The 17,679-nt window shown below is 35.5% G+C and overlaps 1 protein-coding gene across 1 annotated transcript; it reads left to right on the top strand.

Annotated features, from left to right (window-relative positions):
- The first annotated feature begins 8,452 nt into the window (after positions 1–8,452).
- On the top strand, positions 8,453–17,562 carry hells (helicase, lymphoid specific). Its single transcript, XM_007240358.4, has 23 exons — positions 8,453–8,864; positions 9,034–9,170; positions 9,322–9,425; positions 9,670–9,792; positions 10,069–10,122; positions 10,361–10,385; positions 10,524–10,585; positions 10,714–10,752; positions 10,883–11,107; positions 11,193–11,375; positions 12,303–12,446; positions 12,621–12,817; positions 12,939–13,038; positions 13,172–13,333; positions 13,488–13,639; positions 13,725–13,869; positions 13,972–14,055; positions 14,656–14,775; positions 14,900–15,016; positions 15,128–15,287; positions 15,442–15,538; positions 16,531–16,607; positions 16,777–17,562. The coding sequence occupies exons 1-23, from the start codon at positions 8,857–8,859 to the stop codon at positions 16,866–16,868; spliced, it is 2,607 nt and encodes an 868-aa protein (XP_007240420.3). The 5' UTR covers positions 8,453–8,856; the 3' UTR covers positions 16,869–17,562.
- Positions 17,563–17,679: the final 117 nt, after the last annotated feature.

Consider the following 17,679-nt stretch of genomic DNA (forward strand, 5'->3'; position numbering starts at 1 on the left):
TGGAACAGTAAGCATCAAATGGGAACTGACTCATACCACTATCACGTCCCTTAGCATATGCTAAAATGATGTTTGTGTCTTTAAAAGTTCTGTTTATACCAAGTTTTGGACTTTCCCAGTATGTTTAGAAGGTAGAAGTGGGAGGGGCATCATTTTGTTTATTTGTTTGTCTGTGTCAAAGCCAATGTGTGTGTGTGAGTGTGTGTGTGTTTGTGTTTAGAAGTAAAATTAGTCTAATTTCCTTGTAGGCCCTTCCACTTCATTCTGAGAAGACATAAAAGGAAAGAGGATGGTGACTAAACTAGGAGTTGCCAAATTAAGGGTAATTTGCTTCGAGGGCGCTTCCACTCTGGGTGATCAGAGCACTGCCTGTTTTGATGTTGCTTCCCGCAAGAAAACGTGAGCCTCCTGCTATCTCCTTTCAAATCTCACTTGATTACAGTTGGCTTTCTGACGTGTTGTCTTTGCTCGCGGCCTGTGTTTGCACGAATTTTACAGGAACTGGGTCAAGTCTTCAATGGCGTGGGAGGGCGTCTATGTCATATCATGCACACTTTTGAAAATACATGACCTCAGTTATTAGATTAACTCCTGTGTTATCATAACATCTACTGAGCAGATTTAATACATCTGACAGCATGCCTTTCGGATTGTTTTGGGCTTAGATAAACATTGGGTGTTCCTGAACTTTGACTGCTTGTGCAGAATCTAAGCCCGAAGGTACTGACTCTGCAGTTCAATAAAATCTCTGCAGCAGGGGGCGGCGGATGAATATACTCTGTGTTTGCTTGTCATCACTTTCAGGTTACTTTAAAACATTAATCAACTTAGACTTCACAGACCTGAATTATTTGTAAAAGACCTTGTAATTTTTTTTTTTTGAATTTATCAAATACACTACATAGCAAATTGTGTGGACAAACACTTTAATTAGTGGTTTTAGCCAGTAAAGTTCCACCTATTGCTAACAGGTGCTTGGAATTAAGCATACACCCTTGCAGTCTTCATAGACCAGTGTTTTTCAGTCCTTGTACATGCCTATTTTGCTGGTTTTAGATGCAAATATTTAGTTTTTTTCCCTCCGTCCTCCAACCAGCCACCAGTTTAGTCCTGTCTACTTGTGGTTGCCCAGAGGGTTGGCTCTATCCCTTCTTCCATGTACAACAGGATCTGCAAGGGTCCAGGTGCTACAAGACCTGGGGTGACAACAACTTCACTTTTACTTAGAAGTTGTTTTCTATCAATTTGTTCATAGTTTTTATTTTTATTTTTTCAAAATGTATGTTGTTCTCATGTATGCTTATAGTAAAATACTGTTACTATGAACCTGAAATGTCTAAAACCAACATTCTTACTCAGTCACAAAACTAATTTCTGTGTCCCAACCTATTTAGCAAGAACTGTATATTAGAGGCTTCACTGATTTACTGGGTTTTCATGGTAAACACACTAACGCAGGAGACGCAAGGCCGCCATCTTGCATAAGTAAACAGTCAGTTAACAGCAAGTATATGTAAGTAAAGCCTTACAAATACCACTTCTGTGCTAAGATTTTGGGCAAAACCTTTCTGGTTACTGCCCTCATATACTCAGGTTAATAAAAAGGTTTAGCAAGAACTTGATAGGTCTTCACAGAGCCCTGACCTCAACCCCATCTAACACCTTTGGGATGAATGAGGTTTGGGTGAATGAGTGTGACTGTGAGCCAGGCCTTATCACCCAACATTGATGACCTCAGTGATGCTCTTGTGGCCAAATGGAAGCGGAGCCCCACAAGCTTAGCATCAAAGGGGGAAACAGTTCTTTGGTTTTGGAACTATATTAACTTCTATGACAAGCACACATGTATCTTCATCACATGTGTCTTATACATTTGGCCATGTGGTGTTTTCAACTGCCATACACATCTTATACCATTTATTTACTTCAACTTACTTCAGCTCACACTCTAGAAGCATTGTAGTATCTGTATCTTAACACTTTAGTCCAATCCATGCATAGTAATCTGAGCTTGTTTGGCACTCAGGGTGAAGCTATATTTATCTTGACTGCATGCACTGTCTAACGTGTCTTTTAGAATGCAGAATTGAAGATTTTTATTTCAAAACCAACAATATTTACAGGGAGTCTGACCCCTATTGTTATGGCAAATTGAGATTCTTGAGCCTTGCTGTGAGGATTTTATTGCCCTTAGCAACAACTGCATTAAGGAGGTCAGGTATGAATACCTGAATGATACGCTATGTGGACAAAGTGGGAAACACTTTTTAAATCAACAAATGCATGTATTTTATTCAGTGAAGATTACACAAGCGTGTGTGCATTTTAATACTGGTAAATGTACTAATAATACAGGGTGTCCACAAAACTTTTGGACTTATGTATATCTTAAAAATAAAGATATAAAGCTTATTACAAGCAAATAAAAATCAATGTCTCATTGCTTTTTACAACTGATGTTGTCACAAAGCACCTTTATAAAAATATTGTAGTAGAACAAACAGCCAAACAGCACACAAAAAACATAAGGTCCTCAGTGAGCAAGGCAAAAAAAAGCTTCATGAGAGTCATGAGAAGCTTCTTTATCATTTAAATAATTCTTAAAAGTTGCACCTTCTCATTTATAACAATCCATCCAGTGAGAAGTTCTTAACGATACCAAATAACTTTTTGAGCATGTTATTTTTAAGAGTGTAGCATGTAGCTATATCACAACAAGTGGTCCATTTCCAAGTAAGGCAAGTAACTCCCTACGGTGAAAGATGAAGTGCACACAAAAAGTGTGGTATCCTTCACACTGAAATAACAGACAGAGAGCTGCAATGGAGGAAATGGACTAATGGGTCATTTCCATATGTTTACAGACAGCCAGCTCTACTTGATAACCCCCCAGATAACCCACACATAATCACACATAGCCACAAGAAGATGATGCTCTCAACTGAACAGGCATGGCCAACTAAGCCCATACTAATAACACGAGATGATATGTTGGATCCTTAATCACGATTTCACTTAACTATGACCTTATATAAGTTCAATACATGACTGAAAAATAGTTATTTCACTTGTAAAATAGTCAAACACTTTAGGTGCCAAAAAAAAAAAAACAATTTAAAAGATCCGTCTACAATAGGTTTTCCATTTAAAGTGCAACAAAAGAAAGATTAAGGATCAAAATCAATAAGTCTATCAATTAATCTTTATTTTTACTTTGGGTATACATTGAGGGTGACCCCCATTTACAATGTTGCCGAGCATTTAAAGTTAAGTTTAAAAGGGACTGAACACATTTAATAATAAATTAGAAATAATAAGGAACAAAATAGTAAAAAAAAAAAGAATAAATACACATTTAAACCGACTTTTAATATATATGAATAAATATATGTAAAATATATGTATATATGTAAAAAGACAAAAAATATGTAATTCTACAAAGACCATAAATATTGACACATAAAAATTGAAGAGTTTTTAAATGATAAAATGTAGAAGAAGATAATAATAGTAAAAGTAAAGTAAAATGATAAGAATGTTAAGAAATAATAAAATAAATAATAAACTATGAACATAGAAATCAAAATAAAAACATAATAAAAAATAAATAAATAAATAAATAAATAAATAAAATTAAAATTAAAATAATTAAAAAAAGATAAACTCATTAAAAAAAACTCATTTAAAACAATCACAGGCTTTCTGGTGGTGATTAGAAACTAAAAGTTTAAAATGGTTCAGTGATCCCAGCGAGCTGAGCCTCAACTTTCCTGTAGAGAATTTCAGCTCGCTGGTGCACTGTAGCTAAAAGCAGATTTCCCAGTTTATAAATGGCTTTGTGAGTTGTCTGTCATTGTTCAATACAGAACATTATCTTTCCGGAAGTAATTTTGGAAAACCAGTTTAAAAAATAAAGGAAAGCACCTAGTTATGTCTGAAACCAAGTTTAGAAATCTAGCATCATATTATACTGGGTAAAAATGCTAATGCCTAATGATAATACACCAAAACCCTTATATCTATGAGTGAGTTGTCTATGTTTTTGTGCAAATTATTATTTTTTTTAATGCCATATTCTGAAAAACATTTTTCTATGTTTTTATTCATTGTCCTTTTAAGGATACTCCTGTTGTTTTCATTGCTTTGCTGTTTTGACTGTAATTTTCCTTGATGTGGGACTACGAAAGGATTATCTTATCTCACATCAAATGGTTTGTATTAATGTGAAGTGAATAATGGTGTTGGATTTGACATGTTTATATCTCCAATTAATAAATTAAAACTAATGTGAAAACTTTGGACATATAGCAAATCATCTTTGTTCTATTTAGATAGGTCTGCTTCAATACTGAGTTTTTCTGTTTAAGTAACACTTCAAGTTGAGAGAAACCGCAGCAACCCCATCTTTACACAGAGAGAGAAAGATTATAGACTTGCTGAAAAGAAACATGACACAGCTCACACACTTGCCCAGGCAGCAGATAAGACCAGGCCTTGCTCCAGGCAAGAAGGAGTCCTGTCCCTTCACAAAAAGCTGTTTTGTAAATTGATCCGTCTTATCAAGCGTGAAAAATTTCAGAGGCACCTTTGTCTCACTACTTTTGGCGTCTCATCAGACTCCAGAAATGCCAGGGCTGTAGTCTCTAAATCTACCAAATGCCAGAAATTATTATTATTTTTTTTTTTTTTTACAAATTTTGTGGTTACAACTCTGTCATATATCCTCACTACACTTTACAAAACTGTAATTTGAACTTGTGTGTGTGTGTGTGTTTAAACAAATCCCCCAAAAGAATTTGTCATCTTTTATATCAGATGTTTATTTTTATATTCCTTTTTTTTAAGGACTAATAATTATCTGTATCCAGAAATCTGACCCTTGATGTGAACTGGAAGTTTTGGAATGGAGTCAGAAAACATGAGTTTATATGAGGTAGTACACTATCTGCTGACCTCTTGTGGCTGAATGCTGTATCACAAAAGTATCAGATTATTTGGAAAGGTGGTTGAGTACTGTACAAAAATAGGTGTTTGAAAGGTCTATATCGTACATTGTGTACCTAAAACAGGCATACTTAAAAATGACTTTTAAAACTTACAAAATATAAAACATTAAAAAATATGTGCAACAAATGTGCAAAATAATAAATGTCCTTAGATGTGATTACAATTTTAAAATCTTTATTTACATTCAAAAAGCAGTCCAGGCTGAAACCCTCTTTAGACAGTCTGTTTGAGTGGATTGTGCTAAAATGCTGTAGGTTGTAGGCCTGGATATGTTATTTGTAAGTAATTTGGATAATGTGAAATTCAGATTTATCTCTACTGCATAATGCATCAAACTGTTTATATCAAAATAGGCAACATTCAGTGGGTAACACTGATTTAGACTGTCAGCTTGTTAGTGGGGTCTATCCACCAGAGATTACTTTCATTACAGTCTTACACAATACTTTCCATAGTTTTACCCATTAAGGATGTTTTTATTTGTAGCTACTGTATATGAGATATTTTATTAATTATCATTGATAAAAGCAATGTCAGAAACAACACAAGTAAGACAATTTGACCTAATTAGTTAGTACACAATAATGCAAAGTGCTGTTTGATGCAAGTATGTAAGGTTTTAAAATGTTTATTTGTGCTTATGGGCTTTTTTGTGCGTTACTTGTTAGCTGCTTTAGCTTCATAGCTCTATTGCAAATCTAAAGCGGAAAACTTTGGAAAACAAACTTATCTTGACTCATTAAATACATTTTGGTAAAAGGGGGATTTTTTATGGAAATTGAAATGGAAACGTAATGTTTGTTTGGCAGACATATCAACCATAGCAGTCATGAAATCAATTGTATAGCATAGCATGGTAATGTGAGATCATATTTAAAAGCTGGTAATATGAATAAAAAGCTAATTATTGCATTGCAAATCAACCCTGTATCGAACTGCAGCAGGAATATGTGATCTTCTAAGCTTTCTGGAACTAATGGAACTTCAAGGCCATTCCTTTCTGTTGGCTGATCTGAACGACTCTCTCTCCAAGAAGGAAACGAGGAGTGAAATGGATGTCAGAACTATTTTAGCCAAGCTTCATTATGCACAGTAATTAAGTACAGTAATTTGTTAATGCATTTACATTTTATTTTCTAGTGAACATCAACTAAAGAAAAAACTGAGTTAATGTGTGCCAGTGTGGAGGCAGATATATAAGATATACCAGCAGTCAACTGGAATAAACTCCCAGAAGCTGAGATGTATGCAGACTTTTACCTCTTTTAAGAACAAGCTGCTTTTGCACACTTTGGGTACTTTAAAGTTTATTTATTTCTTGAATTTCAATTTTGAATAATTTTAATTCAAGTCTTACATTTTATGTTAATAATTCATGTTTTTTATTTAATTTTCTTTTTTGTTAGCAACAGCTACGGTGTTCCCGGGGTACTTTGATCTGGTGCATGTTTAATTATCCAAAAGATGTATGAAACCAAAAAAATCCTAAAATGCAATGTGAATATTTCATTACTAACTCCATTGCTAATTATCCTTTCAATATTAATGCAATGATGTTCCTTACCTCTAACAGGTAATGGTTAATTCAAGGATAATTAAATCGTTTTACATAAAAAAAAACATGTTTAAACTTTTTTTTAAATGTTTCACTACTTTAATACTTTTACATATAAACCAGAATAGTTTAACATATCATTAAAACATAACATTGCAATTTTGTTTACGTTTTTATTTTAGCAGGGGGTGGTTGCAAAATATGTGAGAGGAACCGTTTTTTTATATCATATGTTGATTACACTAATTAAGGCAAGCAGAAGAACAACTGTAACAATTTTAATTTAAACAATTTTATCTTTAAACTTTAAAACAGGTAAATCTAACCCAGAATAAACAAGATGGTTAAAGCACTTTATAAATTGTGAATTGCCTTTGTGCATGAGGGGTGCTTTAGAAATAAACTTGCCTTGAATTGCCTTTCCTTAAAACTCTCATACTGCTTTGTATTACGCATATTTACTTCCCAGGCATGTAAAAACAATTTAAATGCTATTTAAACCCTATTAGAAAATATTGCCTTGAATTAATCTTGTATTTCTGTCTGACTTCCATGCTTTTGTCTGCCATGCTTCACCACACAGGCCAAGCTGACGGAGGTTAATCCACATAAATATCAGATCATACAAAATAAAAGTAATGAGAGCAGTCATGCAGACCAAGTGTTCACATTCAAGGTGATTCACTGTTCCTTTACTGCTCATGCTCACAAGTCTCAAGGTGACCTGTGCATGCGAGCACTATGTAAACAACATATGTGTGAATATCGCCTCCTACTGGTTAGAGTGAGTCTCTACTCTAAACAGACTGTTTACTACTAGCCAGCTTCCGTCCTGCTTTGTTCTTGGAGAGATTCAGAAGTAGCTTTTTTGGCATATGACTGCATTTACAACAATATTGCCAAAGCATTATAACAATACCAACAGCAAAAAAACAAAATAATAATAAAAATAAATTGTATTTAATTATGAAGCAACTGCAGTTGTAGTGATTTTTTAAAATTATTATATAAGTAAAGATGTACTTTATTTACTATGAAGAAAATAAAGAGATCTTTGCTACACTTTCTATGGTAGCTACTATACACTGACGTTTTTTAATGTTTTTGTGTGTTTTTTTTTTTTTTTTTTGCTGTTAGCTCGGTTGAGTAAAGTAACAGTTATCTTTTAAAATTATATATATTTATATTTTTAACTTAGTATCAAGAAAAATAAATAGTAGCTAATATCCCTTCATCCATATTGTTAAAAAAAAACATAATCTTTGCTAATGTACATCATCTTTGAAATGTGTCCATTTGACTAATTTATAAATGTAATGTAATAACCCTACTCTTATAGTCTTCCTTTCTATGCAACCACTTCTTTGTAACCCCAGGCCAAATATTTAGTGTTTCATAATATTATGTTGTATAACGTACATTATGCAAATATAATCAACAGAGAGGTGTGCTGTAACAAGGTGTGTTTTTGTTGAGTTTCTTTCTGAATCGAAATCTGTCTATCCTCTGACCACACGTGAGTCCAGATTACTGAACTTCTACCACATAATTCCTTTTCTTTTCTTTCTTTTCAGGACTGAAGCGTGGCCATGCTGTCTGCTCCCTCGCCAGAACATTTCGCGGGAAATGTTGAGTAAGCAGGTTGCACATATATCACACGTAGGGGGAGCTGTGGGGAGCGGAGCCAACAAAAGGCTTCAGGTATGGATTTTCTGTTGGCGTATTTCTCACAGTTTATACAATAGTATATTAATAAAGTGTAATGAAGTAAGGTAAGTTAATTATTTTGTAGGGAAATAATAACTGTGTGCGTATAAGAAACTCAGAGCTCACCCCCGCTGGAGCTGAAGTTGGTCGCGTCCAAATTGGCGCGAAACTGTTGTGTGTGTCTGTGAGTCTCACACCGGGGCGCTGCAGCAGCAGAGGCGTGGTGGAGCTGTGCACATTAACTTACATAGATTTAACCACTTTTCTAAGAGAAGTTTACGAGCTGTTCGGGTTAATTCTGCACTTTTTTCTTATTGTTATTATTTGGGAGATTATTCCACTTACCCAAACTACGATAGCTATTAAATTAGGAGTATTTAGATTAGGTTAGACAAGTTTACATTATCGTCTTGAATATTTAGCTTATATTGAGCTATCTAAGATTTTGCGGCACATATTCTGCAAATTTAGCACCGTGTAAGTTAGAGACTGAGGTCACTTAAAGCTAGTTAACTAGCGTTAGTTAATTAGCTGTTTACCTCACAGTCTGATTGCTAACCGAGATAAGCTACAACACAAGAGCTACAATGAGTGGGTAAGTAAATCAAATTAAGCAACTATTAACTAGCTTTTAACTGGTTTCTGTCATTCCCCCCTTTTATACAGCTGTCACAATAGCTAGCTTAGCTAACTAGCTTTTTGATATACTTACAGTGAAGGTTTTTGTTTTAACATAACTCTCTTTTTCCATTTTCTTAAATAAGCAGCACTGTTAAAGAGGAGAGCCGCAGTGTTTCCCCTCACTGCCCCAAACCCAATGAGTCTGAGGAGCCAGAAGGAGCTGCTATGGAGGTTTCTGCAGCTTTAGCTGCTGCTACTGCTGCTACTGCTGCTGTTACAGGTAACTAACGATAGTTCACTACTAAAGTTTGTTAACTTGCTGTTTGTGTGACTTACCTGACAACATATTAAATATATTAGTTATATTTGTTTGTTGAGTGAGTAGAACAGGTCCAAGGTGAGTGAATAATGTCCTTTTCACTTTTCTACAGTAAAAACTCAGGATGAGGAGGTGCTCATTACTAAAGAAATGGAAGAGGAAGAGAAGAATCTGATGGAAGAAGGGGAGAAAAAGGAAAGAGAAATGATGGATAAGGTATTACTGAACTGAGTGTTGTCTTTATTATGCATTTATTTTTTTCTGATCTACAGTCACTTAATGAGCTCATTTAAAATGGACAGTTGTTCCTTGCATTGTCAAAAATGATTACTGGACTAATACATTTGTCCAAAGTGACTTGGAATAATTGTTTTGCTTTTCATGTAAAAACAAACATTTTGGAGATGTAAACTTTTTGTCTTAAAATAATTTGTTGTATATTTTTTGTTTTTCTATTTAGGCCAGAGAGTCATGGGAACAAGACTCTCAAGAAATACGATTTAAAAGACTGCAGCACCTTTTGGAGAAAAGCAACATCTATGCCAAATTTCTGCTAACTAAAATGGAACAGCAGCAGCTGGAGGTATGTTTTCAGGCTGCTTTTGGGGGGGAAGGGTGGGTTTTACTTCCTGGGTTATGTTCCGTTCTCCAGTTTCTGTACTATTCATTTAAAGGCTTTATAATTAAAGCCAATTTTCTCGTGTATTGGTAAAGCATAGAGTGAACTAAGTTGTGTGAAAAGACAGGAATGTGCTGAATGTAGTGAAATACTGTTGTGAAATTTGAAAATAATGTTATACTCACATTAAACAAATGCATTTTGAGATCTAGGCATTAATATGAATAATTGTCAATACAGGAGAAAAAAAGAAAAGAAAGGCGGGAAAAGAAAGAAGCATCGCAGAAACAGAAGGTAAGCTCCAGCTGAAATATTGCTGATAGTGTTCTCCTTATAATTTTTTTTTTGTTACGCATTAAAATTTGTATGTATGTATGTAAAGTATTATAATAGTAAACATAGTCTTGAAATGTGCTTGTATTAGAGACAATTGCTTTAAATTGTTAAACAATACAGTTGAATTTGCCTGTGCTTGGGCCTGTGCTTATTGAAAATACCCTAAATAAACTCTCTTTATCCCTCAATTTTTCAGGGCAATGAGAAGAAGACAGAGAAAGGTAATAATGTGTTTATAATAAGCCTCCCCAACTAAAAGAAAGTTATGAAATCACTTTCTTTTTGCTTTTTTTTAAATATGCAGTAAAGTTTTAAATCTTAAGGGCCGTTCTAAAATATACTTTGTTGTTTGTTTTAAGGTGAAAGAAGGAAAAGAGAAAGGGAGGAGGATTACAAAATTGCAGATGTCATGTCCAAAGAGGTAAACAGGTTTCATCAATAAGAATTTTGTATTGTTGTGTGTAGAGTCTTTCTGCTAAAATGTCTGTGATTGTTAAACTCACATTTTTTAATGTTGATCTAAAGTAACATTTCTGTTTTGTATTCTAGGAAATCTTGTCAAAAGCCAAAAAACGAAAGGTTGAAGAGGTAAGTCACTTTAAGCTGAAAGTTGATTGCTATTGAATTTAAATCCTTTGAATGCGGGAGAAAGTCGGTTAAAAGTCGTAAATCGTTAAACAATAGAACTTGCTTTGTTTTCCCCTTTTCCCCCCAAAAGGAGGCCGAGAGCCAGAAGAAACTAGAAGCGGAAGACATAGAGAAAATAAGCGACTCTAACGCTGATATAAAAGGTCGTCTCTCTGAAGTTGTGCGGGACAGTGCCAAGCACATGCTGGACCCTGAAAGGACAGTAAATGGACAGCCTGTGCCTTCACAGCAACCTAAACACTTCACTGGTGGTGTGATGAGGTGGTACCAGGTGGAGGGCATTGAATGGCTGAGGGTAGGTAAAGTTAAGGAGAAAAACATAACGTATGCTGTAAAAACCTTTTTCTTGTGTTATAAATATATTCATATTTGGTCTGTAGATGCTGTGGGAGAATGGTATTAATGGTATACTGGCTGATGAGATGGGACTGGGAAAAACCATACAGTGCATCGCTCACATTGCAATGATGGTTGAGAAGAAGGTGATGGGTCCATTCTTGGTGGTCGCTCCTTTGTCCACTCTACCCAACTGGATCAGTGAATTCAAGCGCTTCACTCCAGAGGTGAGTTTACAGGAAACTTGTGGAAACATCTGGGTCTTAATACTTGATATGGCTTGTGCTGAGATGTTTTGCCTAAATCAGGGGTTTCCAAACTACGGCCATTTGAGGCCGTTTCCTTTTTTGGAGTGGCCCGTGAGGTATTTTAAAAATAAAATGGAAGTCTGCTCGCTATTAAGCAGGTTTTATAATGTGAGATTTAAAGTTTGAACTCTAGGTGTCAGAAAACGGGCCAAAGAGTCTAAAAACGGGGAGAGTGCTCAGTTGTAGCTGGTAAAACGGACCAAAGCGTCTAAAAGCGGCGAGCACTGGTACCATTAAACACAATATTTTATCCCTTCTCCACTCAGAAATGCTTCTGCTTTCAGCTTAGAAGCAAAGTAATACAGACTACCGCCTTATTGTTCCTTCGCTTTTGGGAGAACATGACAACTCCAAAGAAACAAAAAAATGGACAGCAAATGCTGAAAATTTCAGCCATGTTGGGAAAATATATATATTTTTTTAACTAAGTTCAGAGGGAAGCGTGTATGTTTAATTTGTCAGGAATCAGTTGCTGTAATAAAGGAGTATAATATTACAAGGCGTCATGATCCAAAACATCAATTTGAAAATTCTTAGTTTACACAACACTGTCAAAGATAACCAGTAACTCAAGTAAAATGGTGTGTTAATGATAATCTAGAAAATGTATTATTATAAGTGGTATATTTCATTATTTGTTTTATTACAATCTGTGAGTCTGGGGCCTGTGACTTCAAATATATTTCTCCTTTTGGCCCCCAACAAAAAAAGTTTGAAACACCCCTGGCCTAAATCTTCTTGAATCTTTTGAGTTTTGCACATTTACAGTTTCTAATTCACTGTATGCCTTAAATGTTGAATGATGTTACAGGGTAGGACCATGATATCTTCTCTCTTATATTTTAGGTGTCAATAATGCTGTACCATGGCCCTCAGAAAGAGAGATTAAACCTGATTAAGAACATTCGCAAACCTCAGGGTCCCCTGCACATGTGCCCTGTTGTTGTCACGTCGTTTGAGATAGCCATGATCGACAGGAAGCTTCTTCAGGTAAGAATTAATCAGTAATTCCTGTAATGCAAAGAGAGTATTAAGATATTGAGGGAAAAAAATGTATACTAAAAATACAGAAAGTTTTCCTTTTTATTCGTTCGTGTTTGGGTTTAGTTAGGCCAGGCAAGTTTTCAGGTTGTCAAATAAAATCTTTTCTTATTCTCTGTTCAGCGATACCAGTGGAAGTACTTAATCGTGGATGAGGGCCACAGGATAAAGAATCTGAACTGCCGTTTGGTACGAGAGCTGAAAGCACTTCCAACAGACAACAAACTGCTGCTGACAGGAACTCCCCTACAGAATAATCTTTCTGAACTGTGGTCTCTCCTCAACTTTCTTCTCCCAGATGTCTTTGATGACTTAAAAAGGTAATTATTAACATGTTCTTATTTTGTTTATTTAGTTTGATGAATCCCATTTTGATTTGTGTATGATTGTAAATAAGGCTTAAACTCACTTTTTTTTCTTCTTTTTTTAATAATCCACCAGCTTTGAGTCTTGGTTTGACATCAGCACTATCAGCGGATCAGATTCAGACAATATTGTGGTCAATGAACGAGAACAGAACATTCTGAATATGCTTCACCAGGTGAGAACATTCAGGAATTTAAGAAACCTTCTAAAAGCATCTCATCACTTTAAATACAGTAGTACTGCGTCTCTTTTTCTGAGGTATTTATCAATGTTTCAATGTTCGCTTTTGTCTGATCATGCTAAAACAGATTCTCACACCTTTCCTGCTGAGACGACTGAAGTCAGATGTGACTTTGGAGGTTCCACCAAAGAAGGAGATTGTGGTATATGCTCCACTCACTGCCAAACAAGAAGCCTTTTACAGAGCTATCGTTGACAGAACCATTGCAAAGGTTCTGGGCCAAGAAAAGGTGAGAATTGCTTAGTTATTACAACCTTTAACACGTTTAGGTTTTATTGAGTACAACAAAAAGATACCTTGGCATTGTGATTGATTGCTTAAACAGTAGTTATTTTTATATAGTCTTGTACTGATTTTTATTTTATTTTATTTTTCCCAATAAGGAGGAAGCAGCAAGGGTGGAGCTGACACCCAGCGGACGACCAAAACGCAGATCCAGGAAGGTGGTGGACTATTCAGAAAAGAGCAGTGAATCTCCACAAGACCTGGAGAAGTACATCGAGAAACTTCAGAAAGAGATGGAGAGTCAGCAGAAGTGAGTGTCTACTATATGCTTGACGATAATCAGTATTAATTGATTTCTGCCATGTTTATAATATTTCTCAATTTTATTTTCTCAGCTTTGCTCCTGTGGTGGATGTTCAAATGCCTTTGGATGCCCAGGTCAACCTGAAGCTACAGAACGTATTGATGCTGTTGAAGCGATGCTGCAACCATGCCTACCTTATAGAGTATCCTCTAGTCCCAGGAACTGAGGAGTTTAAGGTATTGCAACAATTTAATCTCGCTTACATTTTTGCAAGGATATATTGTATTTCTTTGCCTTCAAAGTAAATATTAATTTTTTATTTTATTTTTTTGGTATAGATTGATGAACAGCTGGTGGAGGCATCAGGAAAGTTCATGATTCTGGATCGAATGCTTCCTGAGCTGAAAAAGAGAGGACACAAGGTGAAGTACAAACATTATTTACCTTACTTGTGTTTGGTGCGTGAGTAGGGTTGACAGAGTTGAGATACAGCTCTGGAAAAAATTGAGACCAGTTCAGTTTTTCTGATTTTTGCTATTTACAGGTATATGTTTGAGTAAAATCAACATTGTTTTATTTTATAAACTACGGACGTTTCTCCCAAATTCCAAATGAAAATATTTATTTACAGAAAATGAGAAATGACAAAAAAGGTGCAGAGCTTTCAGACCTCAAATAATGCAAAGAAACCACATTCATATTCATAAAGTTTAAAGAGTTCAGAAACCAATATTTGGTGGAATAACCCTGGTTTTTATTAAGTTTTTATGCATCTTAGCATGTTCTCCTCCACCAGTCTTAGACACTGCTTTTGGATAACTTTATGCCACTCCTGGTGCAAAAATTTAAGCAGTTTAGCTTGGTTTGATGGCTTGTGATCATCCACCTTCCTCTTAATTATATTTCAGAGTTTATAAATTTGGTAAAATCAAAGAAACTCATCATGTTAAAGTGATCTCTTATTTTATTTCAGAGCTGTATGTGTTGAATTGCATTTAAATATCTCCTTATTGGTTTTGCAGGTACTCATTTTCAGTCAGATGACCTCCATCTTGGACATTCTGATGGACTACTGTTATCTCCGTGGATATGAGTACAGCCGTTTGGATGGGAGCATGAAATACTCAGACAGAGAAGAGAATGTATGTAGCTCCTGTTTTTAATATATGTAGCTAACTTTGGTCGTTTCATTGTAAATTTATGAACAAGTAAATCAAGTCTGTTCAGGCCATACCTTTTTACATTTACTTGTATTCATGTGTACAGATGCAGAAGTTCTCTACAGATCCAGAGGTCTTCCTCTTCCTTCTGAGCACACGAGCTGGTGGTCTTGGTATCAACCTCACAGCTGCAGACACGGTCATCATATTTGATAGTGATTGGGTAAGCGTTACTATTTCTCTCAAGTAGTACTTTTGATGAATGAAGAGTTACAAACTTAGCTTGGACAAAAATCAGAAATAGTAATAAAATATTGCTTTCTCTTTATTATAGAATCCTCAGGCAGATTTGCAGGCTCAGGATCGGTGTCACCGTATTGGACAGACAAAGCCTGTGGTGGTGTACCGCCTCATCACAGCCAACACTATTGATGAGAAGATCCTGGAGAGGGCATCTGCCAAGAGAAAACTAGAGAAGATGGTGATTCATAAAAGTAAGTAAGAATCAAGAGGAGGAGAGAGTGCGTTGAGCTTATTCCAGTAGGTGGTGCCATTCAGCAACCAATACCAATATTCTTTCCACTCATTTTAGACATTAGAATGAGAGAAAGTATTCATGTTCATTTATTTTGTTAAATTTTTTTTCAGACAAGTTTAAAGGTGGAAGGACTGATCTCAAGGAGTCCAAAAAATGTGTGGATGTGAATGAACTAATGGACCTGCTGAAATCCAGAGATTATGACAGGTAATTTTATAGTATAACTAACACGCGAAAAGGTCATGGGACAGAAACTGGTTTCATGCCTCGTCTTGTGCCATTTCTGCATGGAAGCTAAAGAATGTTGAATGGAATGTGAGCTGCTGCATTGATTTATTAATGTGATATCTGCCAGGCTTGCTTGTTTGATTGCATGGACTATTCTAGCAAGATGAATTACGATCATTACCACCCACTGTGTTGTACACTGGGGTGGTAATGCACTTATATATTATATGATTTATATTTGATACACATTTGATCCTGTGGATCAAGGGATGTTAAATGCTTGCACAGCTGTGGAAATGGCATGTTTGAACTTTATCTCCTTGCCATTAGCATGCTGGCCAGTAGGGGTGTGCCGTATCGTATCGTATTGTATCGTATCGCACAGAATAATATCACCAATATATTATACCCTGAAATATCGTGCCATATCACCCACCCCTAATTATCCCCTCTTATCTCTACTAGAGACAGATTATATCTGTCCAGTATCATTCATTTTACGTAAATCCTATATACATGCATATGGAGATATTTGGAGTGCATTATTAGTATCATGACATTCTGGATCATTGACTTCTGTTACAAATCTGATAAAATTCTCTTTTTTAATATGTCAGTTAGGGGTGTGCCATATCATACTGTAAGCAATAATAAAATGTTTGTTGCAGTAGTGTATCATTATCCCAAAAATACCATGAAATATCGTGATATTATTTTAGAGCCATATCGCCCACCCCTACTGGCTAGTGTTCAACCTTGCCTACAAGATGATAATACTTCATCTTGCACATGTATGGACTTTATCATGCCATCTCCTGAAGTAACATCGCATTTCTTTTTGCATATCCAGAATGAATTAATACGATAGGACACAATCAGTTAAGGATTTTGTATCGTGTTGGCACTAAATGTGGTGAATTTGAAATGAAATCTTGGTTCTATTTGCTAACAGATGTCCACTGTTGTTGCAGGGCTGTGAAGAGCACTAAAGGAAAGGTCATCAGCGACAAGGATCTGCAGATTTTGTTAGACCGCAGTGACCTACTGGGTAAGCAAAATAGTGACATATTAGCAAATGAGCTTCTAGGTGTGTCTGCTTGACAAATCAAACTGCTGTGCTGGTAGAACTCTGTTCTACTCATGTTTACAATCCTATGCATTATTATAACTGCAGTTTTGTTCCATGTATAATGTAAAATACATGTCTTTTTTTTCAGATCGAGCCAAAAAAGGCGTCAAAAAAGAGAAGGATGGAGTTTTCCGGGTGGTTGAGGCTAAAGAAGAAAACACAGAGATCTCTTTATCATGAGGATCAGCTGGATGGAGAAATCAAACAAAGTCTTAAACTGCTGTTTAGACAAAATGTACAGACAAAAGTGTATAGTCCTGCTCTAGGGCTTCTGCCCTGCCTTCCTATCTTGTTTTGTTTTAACTGATTTTTTCGTTCTTTACATTCCTAAAGTTCCTAAAATCAGAACATTTCTCATATCAGTAGATTTATTTCTGGTTCTGTTTCTTATAATTGCATACATTTACTGGTCCCAGTGATCACATTTGTTGAACTATTAGTCCCATCTAAAGTCAAGTCCTACTGCACGTTCTAGACTGCTACTGTACAATACTTATCCTCAGTGAAAATGGTGCAGGTTTTTGCTGTGTAAAGTGAAGCTAGCCAGTTTGTACTGTGGTAGGTTTCTTTCCTATGCACATAAGCATGATAGAGATTTTTTTTCAAGTTAAAATGGGAAAAAATAGCTTGATGCACCTTAATTGTTTCTAGAAATTGTCAACTGTTTTACAGTTTAAAACCACTTTTTTTTTTTGTACCATTTATCTGCTGTTGTCCTATAGGCTTTTTCCATATAGGAACATTACCACAAAAAGCACTTTGAACATTGTCTCTTTAAAGTACTGCTAAACAGATAGATCATGATGTTTTGTACTGATTTTTTTTTTGTTTGTTCATGTTTTAAAAACAAAATAAATATCCTTCCTGTATTGTGTATATTTTGTGTAGCGTGACTTCTGTTCAGCTATAAATTTACTTTTATTCTTTTCCATATCATTCTATTTCTTATGCTTTCTAGGAACAATACACTTTAAAACTATGGCCTGGTTTA

The sequence above is a fragment of the Astyanax mexicanus genome, chromosome 7 (genome assembly GCF_023375975.1).
Source record: "Astyanax mexicanus isolate ESR-SI-001 chromosome 7, AstMex3_surface, whole genome shotgun sequence".
NCBI classification, from domain to species: Eukaryota; Metazoa; Chordata; class Actinopteri; order Characiformes; family Acestrorhamphidae; genus Astyanax; species Astyanax mexicanus.

What these genes read in the sequence shown, in the direction of transcription:
- hells (XM_007240358.4), top strand. An exon ending in TGAGAAGAAGACAGAGAAAG is followed by an intron (nt 10,386 to 10,523) that starts GTAATAATGTGT and finishes GTTTGTTTTAAG; the next exon opens with GTGAAAGAAGGAAAAGAGAA. An exon ending in CAGATGTCATGTCCAAAGAG is followed by an intron (nt 10,586 to 10,713) that starts GTAAACAGGTTT and finishes TTTGTATTCTAG; the next exon opens with GAAATCTTGTCAAAAGCCAA.